The 10,313-nt window shown below is 44.1% G+C and overlaps 1 protein-coding gene across 1 annotated transcript; it reads left to right on the forward strand.

The window, feature by feature from the left end:
• The first annotated feature begins 7,699 nt into the window (after positions 1–7,699).
• Positions 7,700–9,783, forward strand: LOC146184742 (uncharacterized). Its single transcript, XM_084608613.1, has 4 exons — positions 7,700–7,726; positions 9,071–9,213; positions 9,307–9,430; positions 9,526–9,783. The coding sequence occupies exons 1-4, from the start codon at positions 7,700–7,702 to the stop codon at positions 9,781–9,783; spliced, it is 552 nt and encodes a 183-aa protein (XP_084464739.1).
• Positions 9,784–10,313: the final 530 nt, after the last annotated feature.

Consider the following 10,313-nt stretch of genomic DNA (forward strand, 5'->3'; position numbering starts at 1 on the left):
AATATTTATTATAAATCATTATTTGGTCAGTAGTAAATAATTATTTACCAAAAATCAGTAATTAGTAATTTATAAGCCGTAATTATTGATTAGTAATTATCAATGCGTTATTTAGTTATTAATAATTTTTTAAACAAACTGTCACTAATTAGTAATTATTAAATTATTCCGCCATTGCGTAATTGGCACTTAGTCATTATTTGTAACTCATCATTGATTCAAATATAGCCATATAAGGAAACCATTCCTCTGGTGGTGCTCTGTGATTGGTCGAGACCTCTATGACGTCATCCCACCTCGACCAATCAGTACTGCCGCAAAAGCGTGACACTTTTGCTGATGACTACGATGAGGCAATAAAGGCTTTCGCCTTAAAGTATGAAGCGCATTTAGAAAGCGAAGGTGCAGATTAGCTGCTAACAAGTATTTGCATGCTATGTACCTACATTGATATGTAGGATTTTTTCCTGTCTTGTTTTTTTTTTGCTGGCAGCACCCACATTTGCCCATCATGATATTGCATTTTTTGAATAACGTTTCATCTCCTTTTGCACCTGTTCACCACTCTATAACTATTTGTTACGTTGTGCGATTCACTTTGTTTTAGAACCCTTGATGCAAGCCGCTGCCAAGCGAAAGGGTACTGCAGCTTTGTCAAGCTGTATGTGACAGCATTTTCTGCGCCTCTACTATTGCTAACTTTGCAAGGCAGAAGTAAATTAATATGAAATATCAAAATTTTTATGCCAGATGGCGAGGATGTTGGCTGCACAGCAATGTGCAGCCTCCCGCACAGTCTGCTACCCCAGTAATCAACGATTGTCAAGCCAATAACAGTCCAACAATATCCAAATCGCCCTCCATAGTCTTTATTTTAAAACCACCGACATTGGCCATGTTCACCCCACACTTTTGTAAAGTGGGCTTCACCACGCAAACTGTGAACTGCATGTGACAGACAGGGAGTTTCAGCAAGCTGGAAAAACAAATGCTGTGCAGACTGATCGAAGTAAGGTAAGCGTGTATTGGTGCCGTTGCGGCATGATGCTTTTAAAGAGAAAGATAAGAGACTAGGCAATTATTGCCTGAAATGGCATGTGGCTAAGGACACGCTAGGCAGGCTAATAAGCGCAGCCATCATCGCAGCAGGCTGGCAGCACAGGCCAAAAAACTCAACTGTGACCGGAGACACTGCCACCCTGTAGATTGTCAGCATGCTTGCTGTTGTGTGCACATGAGATGGGGGGCACTCAAGCACAAGGTTAGGCAATCATTTGTCAAGCAGATCACACCTTGCCAAGATGGCATGGTCACACACCATGACCCCACCTTGCCAATGTGCATGCAAGCTTTGATGCCACTGACTTGCACGGGCATTTGGCGGGAGTCTGGCGGCAGTCCAAATTAACAGTAGCCAATTAAGGAGGTTTTATGTACACCTTTGAGAGCAGTGGTGAAGCGCCTGGATGACGACAGATTGATTACCAGAATTGGACAGCAGTGGCAGTGCTCTGACGATCATTTTAAAATAAACGTTTTGAAAACAAAATGGCCCCTGTTTGCATGTAGTAAACACCTAGCCATACTTTTATCAAGCAAGTGCATTCCTTTCGCAGGGTATGAAGCTTGAAGTGCGGGTTATATGCGAGTAAATATAGAAAATCCTGCTGCAGACTAAACCAGGGAGCTTTTGGCTGCGTGACTTTTGCTGCATAGAGCGACAGAAATTTTTCTCTCAGCATAAGTGCCCACAAGAAAGTACCACTGGGTTTTCTTGCAATCCAGTGTCTTTCCTTGGCAAATTCAGTTTCCACAGCAGTTCCAACAAGCTAGTTGTGTGGCACAGCTGTATTTGCAAGACAAGCTCCAGAACATACCCAGGGCCACTTTCTGTAAAAGTCCACTAAGTGGCCATGCCTAAATATTCAAGGCTTCAAAACAGGTGTGCTTTTTGCTCCAAATAGGGAAGAAGCGTTATGTGACAGCGCATAGCAACGGTTATAGCAGTATTAAATCTCACATTAAAATAATAATGCTATGTGAAGTTCAGCCATAGCCTAAATTATGTTACCAACGCAGCTGTTCCTTCCAGATCATGGAGCCAGCAGACCCTTCACAGGTTGGCTCTAACTACCGCTAGCTAGCTCCCTGGCATTCACTGCACTGCCAAAGTGAGACCAGAGAGGTGATGGGCGTACCCTTGTAGCAGGCGAGCATGAGCGCAGACTCCTTTAACTCATTGGAGCAGGTGTTGATGGAGGCGCCCGCAGCTACAAGAACACTGGCTGTGGACACGTGGCCAGCAGAGGCAGCCTCCATGAGGGCTGTGTGGCCGTTCTCATTTTGCTTCTCGAGGTTGGCGCCTGCCTCCACCAGGGCTTGAGCCGCAGCCTTGTAGCCCCCCAGGCAGGCAAACATCAGGGGCGTGTACCCTGCACCGACACACACACACCTCAACTTCCGAGGACAAAATTTCCACCCTAGCACGACTTGTCTTGCAGCAAGCGGTGAACTCTTAATGGACCTGGGTTCAAGTGCCCACTACGTGATCTGCACAACATGAGCGATACCACCTGTGCCACCCTCCACTATCTTGATGGTGCAGATTGACAGCTCTTTACACTCACAAGGCACTCACACCAGACAGAAAATTCACACCTTGGGCTGTCTGCACATTGACATCAGCTCCGTCCTCTATGAGTAGCCGAATGATGTCAACACGGCCCGCAGCGGCCGCCTCCATCAGCGGGGTCATATCCTTGAGGCCTCGGTTCTCCACGTTGGAACACATTGCCAGCAGCAACTGCAAGTTGAGCACAACACTGCTTAAGCCTCCTGAAGCACTACTGTATTTGCAATGGGTTGATACTCTGTTGTGAGATGCTGCAGGTACATCACTTTGGTGGTTTCAATGCTGTTCAAAAAGGTCGACAGATTCAATCCCTAAGTGTAGCCTCAATCATTAGAGAGCAAGATAATGTAAAAAATCAGCGCACATAATCTGGAAGTGTACAGAGCCCCTAATGTACAGTGCTGTGGAATGAGAGCCAATGTTTTGCAGTCTCTTGACCAAAATTCACTTGCCAAGGCATCAGTAAGCATAAGACGAAAATTAATATTACACAAACATATACTGCGGGTGACTACAGATTAGAAAACAAAGCTTTTGAACAACTATTGTGATATGGCTGTCACTTTTGGAACAAAGAATGTGCCTTAGCCACACATTTAATGTCCATATAGCGGCCATTTCCAGAATGCAGGGAACATCTCAAATGTTTATGACTACGCCCACTACTGCCTATGCTAGTTCGACACTTGTTTACACCTTTGGAGACACAAGGAGGAGCAAGTTTCAACAGAAAAGCAAAATTCTTTTGAAACCTCTGGACAGTGCATTCAATTGATAATCTTAAGGGGCAGTAAAGAAAATTAAAGCTTGCCTCTTTATCGCGGACACTCAATCTACACATTCTGAGCATACGTATATAAGCTTTAAATTATTGTCCGATGTCATATACGATCAATTTCCCTTTTAAAACCAGATTAAACGTCCTAGCCAGCAATCCCCGTCCCTTTTTCCAATGTGCGGACTATCTTTCAGGCAACTACGGGGCGGCAAGTCGGCGGGGCAATATTAGGAGTAATATTTGAAAACGTAGTCCGCTCGCTTTAGGCTAGTTTTTCAGGGACATGTTCTCCTAACCAGAAATAAGTTTGTTTTATCACAGTATTATTTTCAACGCTTCAAAAACATCTATAAAGATTACTTTGGGTGTCTTCGTGGTTTATAGTATTTTCATTGGCCACCACTGACTGACGAGGTGCAGTCTCACAAAAACAGTGCACGTGTATTTCTATTTCCGTGGGCCTAATTATTGTGGCCATGTTGTCGGCCTGTATTCATGAAAACCCAATCAAGAAAATGAAAATCGAAAACACCATTTTTCTAGAACACCCCTCAGTACCCATAAGGCCAATCTAAGGATTACTTTCTCCTGAATTGCATTATTATGAATTGATGAATGCCGCACAAAGTCAGCTATGAAGCTAAGATAGCCATTGAAATGCTAGAGCTGGAAGGTGAGCACACACTAGAACTTAATAAATATCAAAGAAAAAGCTCAAACTATTCTACCCACTGCCAAGCATAAAGGCAATAGCAATAAAGCAAACTAAAAAGAGTAGAAGGTGGGCGTATCGTACATGACATCACCAACCAAAGCAATGATTGTGTGCAGCTTCCACAGTGAAGAGTCAAAACAGATGGCAAGTGTATGAGAATAACATGCAGACTTCTGTAAAAATGTCACCCTTAAACACTGTGGCCCCTTCGACCCTGGTGCATGCCACTCATCAGCCTCATCAGGAAAAACTGCACTAGCCCCATGCTCACACGTGCTGGTGGTCAGAACCACCCATGAATAAGGCCATCCGCAAAGAGTACTATGCAACTGGCAGGGCACATGACATGTTCATCGTTGCTTCTGCAGATGCCACAACCTGCAGTACCTGTTAATGCCTTATAATGAGCAGCCTAATGAGTTTCGCATCTTGCCACAATCTTTGCCAACGCTTCAGAAGTATTCAACACAATGGACGTGCTGGCAGCCTGAGCGAAGCACAAAAGAGTCGATACCTTAGAAACATTCGAATAATTAACTGCAATCCTAGGGAACGGCTACGGAGAGGCCAAAGGAATGTGCAGTGTGAGAGACTGCCTGAATGGGTTGAAGTCAAACACTAGACCGCCTTGTAAAAGTTAAATTTTAGGGTTTAGTTTACCATGTTGATGCAGCACATGCATCAAGCGAGAACGGTTTTGACAAAAAAAAAAGAAATAAAGCGTACAAATTTACGAAAGCGTATAATTTTTTCACAAGCAGCGAGCGCAGAGCCATGCGTGAGGGTGCGCACAGTCACCACAACTTTGTCAGATAAGTGAATAATGTGCACTACATAATCCTTAAGTCACAAGCTACAACTAAAGCTAGTGAAACTGCTACAGATCACTTGTGCTGGATATCAATCCCATGCTGGGTTCACTTAAAGTAGCACCTATTACAAGTACCATGATGGCAAAACGCACCTGATGGTATTTTGTACGTGTTGGAAGCACGTGATATATTTTCTTTATTGTTTGGCAACCCAAATAAAGCAGTTAAGGTACTACACTTTTCTGCTTGGTTTGGTTTTACGCTTGGCATCCCAAAGCAACTCAGGCTACAAGGGATGTCACAATGGAGGGCTCCGGAATTTTCAACCACCAAGGGTTCCTTTAACGTGCAACATTATCGCACAGTACGAGGTACTTTGTCACCTCCATAGAAAAGCGGGCACCCCGGCCGGGACTGAACCCGCCTCCTTGGTTTGCTGCTGGAGCTAAGTTCTGGAATCGAGGCAGTCGTCATGCTGTTTAAACACGATAGTGTCATGCATGTGAAGCAGGAAGTTTTCAGTTCATATTACAGAAATCGTGATATGACATTTACTAGAGCTAAGAAAAGAGTACACAATCGATTGTTATATTATATCACTCCTCTCTGCACCACAGATTTTTTTTAGCACGATAACGCTAAGAATTCTGTGTAGAAAAGCCATCTTTGTTGGCACCAGTGTAGGCACTGATGGCCGAGAGCGTAAAATCTCCGCAGAAGCAAACAATTAATATAATTCATGAGCACGTCAAATAATCTTCCCATTGGGGCTAAATTTCCAGGCGAGGTTCTTGCAAAAAAAAAAGAGGAAAATAATTAAAGTGAGCTGAATAAATTCGGTTAATGTGGGCTGAGATGGGATTCAAAACTAGGACCTCCAGCTTGAGAGATGGACATGTTGATTTCGAGATAAATAAAGACAGACCTCGTAAATGCACAGTGGCCGCTGCCAGGTGAATCATCTTAGAGATGCATACTTCTCTGTTCATAAGTAATAACGAGCATGCAAACAAGGAACTATCATTATTCAAAATAAGCAAACGTGGATCACAGCGTGATGAACATTATGATTCGTTACACCTCCTTTGAGAACAGCAGGGCTTGCTACACGGCCAACCATACACATCTTTGGGAAAATGAAAAGAGTAGTAGCATTTCAATATCAGCGGGCAATCCAAACGCCGGGGTGCCCATCAGTAAAAGAGTTTCTACTGCTTGTGAAAGCTCGGTTTCGTTTATGAGGTTTAACGTCCAAAAGCAGCTCAGGCTGTGAGAGACGCCATAATGGAGGGCTCCGGAAATTGCCACCTGCAGTTCGTTAACGTGCACTGAAATCACAGAGCACACGGGCGCCTTGCTTTTCGACCTAACCCTGCGCCACCATAGAGGTGCAGTGGTTAAGGTTTATGAGTGCACGTTGTTGGGCGAGTCGGTCACACATGCTTAAGGAATGCAAATGCGCAAAAAAGACCCGGACAAGAAGAGTGCAAGGACCTTGTGCTCTTCTTGTCCGGGCCTTTTTGCTGTGCACTTCCATTCCGTTAGCAGTGGTTGGGGTGCTCGACTTCTGTGCCCAAGGATGAGGGATCAAATCCCGGCCGTGGCAGCCACTTTTTGAAGGAGGCGAAAAGCAAAGCGGCCATGTGCTGTGGGATGTCAATGCAATTCAAAAACCCCAGGTGGTCCAAAATTCCGAAGCTCTCCACTACGGCAACTCCTATAGCCTGAGTTGCTTTAAGGGGGGCTGACTTACGTTAAACCTTGAAAACCAAACCACTGAACCACTGCGGCGAGGTTGCTTGTGAAGGCTGCTAGGCGGCAGCGTAGAGCAGATGAGAAACCATTGGTTATGCTAGTTTAGAATGCAATGTGAATGGAATGCGTATACTGGTAACGCCTTCTACTCTGAGCATAGCCTTCCTACTCAAGTAGGGAAGAGGAGTCAGCCGATTGTAGTCAAGGTCACGCTCCCTTCTCGTCTCTCTGCTCCTACACTGCATTGAACTTCGGGAGAGGTTTTTAAGCTAGCTCCATTAATGCCGAAGCCAGTCGTCATCATCACTAGCCTCACCATGCTCACTGTAGGGCAAAGACCCCCCCCCTCCTCGGATCCTTCTTATTAACCTGGTCCTGTGCCACCAAATATATCAGCGATAAAAAATGATGCTCCTCCGCTCACCCCTGAACTCATCACACTGATGCCAAAAAAACACCAAACAAGTCTCGACTGTGCATCATCCTGCACCATCCCCCCCCCCACATCACTTAGGCACATCCAATGTGAAGGCTCGCCCAGATTCCCCGCTCTGCGTCGACACATGAACTGCAAAAAAACACACTAAGGTGTTGCTCTAATAATTTGCAAGAATTTCTCAAGTAAAATAGTACAGATCCACACAGAACTTGGATGTGTTGCATTATAATATGGCCCCCGTCTTAATCATTGTAAAACCTTTAAAACTTAGCTGCCCAGCCAATTTTGTTACCGAGATGCTGTGCAAGGGTAGCTGAGAAACTAAGTGAACTGACAGCACAATTATGCCAGAGTGCTAACAGCACCACTGAGATCTCTGCCTTCACAAACCAAAGGAGAAGTTGTTTACCATGTCAAGATGTCAAGGTTTACTCCTGATATAGTGGGGTAGTGTGCAAAGGACTTGATCTGTGGGTCAGCGTGCCTGTGCTTGTAGTTTCAATTTTACAGCCAGCAAGACCACAAACAAACGGGAAAGGTGCAGCAGTCAATCTTTCTTACACGAAACATGAGTGGCCGCTCTGCTGCAGAAAAGGTCTGTCTAGACTTAACATAGCAAGCACGCTTGAATTTTGCAAAAAAAAAGATGACAAATTTTGCATTATAGCAAATGTATGCAATCTTTTATTTTAGAAAAAATATTACAATTCGGAATGACTTAGCTGCAGGCAAATTACCTACATACAAAAAAAACGAGCTTTTGAAGCAGATTATGAGCCCCTTCCACATTTTTCAGAACTCGAAGCAGCTTAATGCAAACAATGGCAGAGCCAACAACGCACCTAGAAGGTAAAACACAATCGAAACACGTTTCCTTCAAAACACACATCCCAAACAAGCACATAACACTCACAAGGCATAAAACGCTCTTACAGGGTGCCGCTCTGGTGCTACTTCCCGGACAATCGACAGCCAGTCTACTTCAGAGCGTTCAGTGTAAATATCGACTTCAGTGGGTTTCTAGGTTCAGCAGGACGCCTGTGACAAATTTGTACTTGTGCGCGTGGAATCGGAGGCCGCGAGTAAAACAAGATTTCGGCAAGGCGGCGGCTAAATTTTGAGGCAGCGGTAAGTAGCGGCGCGACCGCTTTCGCGGCCAAGGATTTCACCGAGGACTTCACAGCACCAACACATGTTGGTGCTGTGCATTCATGCATCGGGGATGTTTGTTTTCGCGAGTTTCCATAATTTCCGCAATTGATCACGTAATTAAGTAGCTGAGCAAAAGTGTCAAGCATTATTTTGCTTTTGTTGCTGTGCATGAGACACTGCATCTGCGTGCGGACCTTCATTGCTTGCGTGCGTCGAGCTAACTGTGCAAGCTAGGCAACAACACAAATTAACTTTTCGCAACATTGCTAGTGTGATGAAAATAATCAAGCATTCAAGAATGCCACTGACATGCCTCTGCGTGCATTTCGCACTTCGATGTCTCTTTTTAACCATCTTCCAAATCTTAAGTAACATACCAGCAGCGTAGTTGCAGTAAGAGTCGTTTGCCAAATACTAGGATTTTTTTTGCCGACTGTATTCTGGCTAGCCCAACAGCTGCTCGGCAGATTTCGCATTCTTCACAGTATCGTACAGCGTGCAAAATATACAAATCAGTCTTTTAAGAAACCTTGCAGCAAAAGAAGATATTATAAAAGGTTTGCCACGTTCTTTTCCCCAGAGCACTTCATTTCAGTGTTGAAGCAGCAGCTTCAGTTAAACAGTGCAGTTGCCCATTATAACTTGAGCTAACAGTTTTGTCTCATTTCATAGAATAAATGCAAACAAACAACAGTTGTTGTCTCTACGATTTATTGCATGCGAATTCCATCAGAGGCCAATTTTGAATAACTTTGTGCCCATGGATAAATATTTCGGGATTCGTTAGGACCCAAGCACAAGAAAAGCTTGCCTGATTCGAGCTGAAGTGATGCCATTGCAAACACAAGCTGGAAAAGGCCATGATGCGTGGGTTTGCATAGACTCTATGTCCGTGCACGTCTTGGCAGCGCATTGTCAATGCAAAGCCGGGTAAGTGTGAGAAAAACACTGACAGCTAATTGGTTGTGCCCTGTATAACTGATGTTCAATGTATAGAGTACAATTTTTAGGTCTGTTTTTCAGGCTAAGTGATGTTTGTAGCCACGTAGCTGCCACCTTGTTTGCCCTTGAAGCAACTGCTCGCTCGGAAGCCGGCGAGTCCTGCACATCTCGGCCATGTGCATGGAGCTCTGCAACTTCAGAAAAGGTTGCCATATCAATTATTAGCCTAAAAAAACCATTATTATCAGAGTCCCAAGCATGAAAATAATACTGACAAAATTCTGTTTGCTTTGCATGCAGATCACAATGGTTCCAATGGATCAAGTTGAGCTTGGCAGACCAGGAAAAAAGTCCAAGAAGCTTAAGACACAACCTTGTCACACGGCAGAAACGTACAACAGCAGTGACCGAGGATTATTTGAGACACTTAAGCGTATTAATCCACATGGAGTTGTTCAGCGCAGCATACCGGAACTTGACCCTGATGAAACTTACTCGGCCTCGGAGGACGAGGAGATGTACACATTTCTCAGGTACAATTTCCTAAATGCCAAGTAGACATTATAAAGTTAAGTGCATCATTAAGTTACTTGCTCTAATGTGTGGAGGAGAGTTGACTGGAATTTAAGTTGATTGTTTTGACCGAATCCTGCATTGTGCTAGATCATTTATTGAACTGTCACTTACTGCTGTGCATGTAAGCATTTCTACTTTTATCTTTACTAGAATTGCAGTTCTAATGTATTGTTTTCTGTTTCATAACAGTGAGTTTGATTGTTGACTGTGATATGAAAAACATTTGCTTTGACTCATAAATTCCGCAATCTAGAAATGCTCGTAAAAGCCGCAGCACCAGAGACACGTTTCTGGAACACATGGTCCTGCCATTGACGGAAATAGAAAGAATAGGGAAAAGCACTCGACTTTCTTCTGAATTGCGCATCTGGTTTGAGGCACGGTATGGGCGAATCACAGGGACAACCACGAGCAGGGTATATTGGTGTAATTTACACTGCAAGCTCCCCATCGGTGTTGTGAAGTAAAATTTTTGATGCACAAATTTTTAAGTTGACCTTTATACTTGTTAT

This window comes from Amblyomma maculatum, chromosome 7, assembly GCF_055883805.1.
Source record: "Amblyomma maculatum isolate TAMU_Amacu chromosome 7, ASM5588380v1, whole genome shotgun sequence".
Classification (NCBI taxonomy): domain Eukaryota; kingdom Metazoa; phylum Arthropoda; class Arachnida; order Ixodida; family Ixodidae; genus Amblyomma; species Amblyomma maculatum.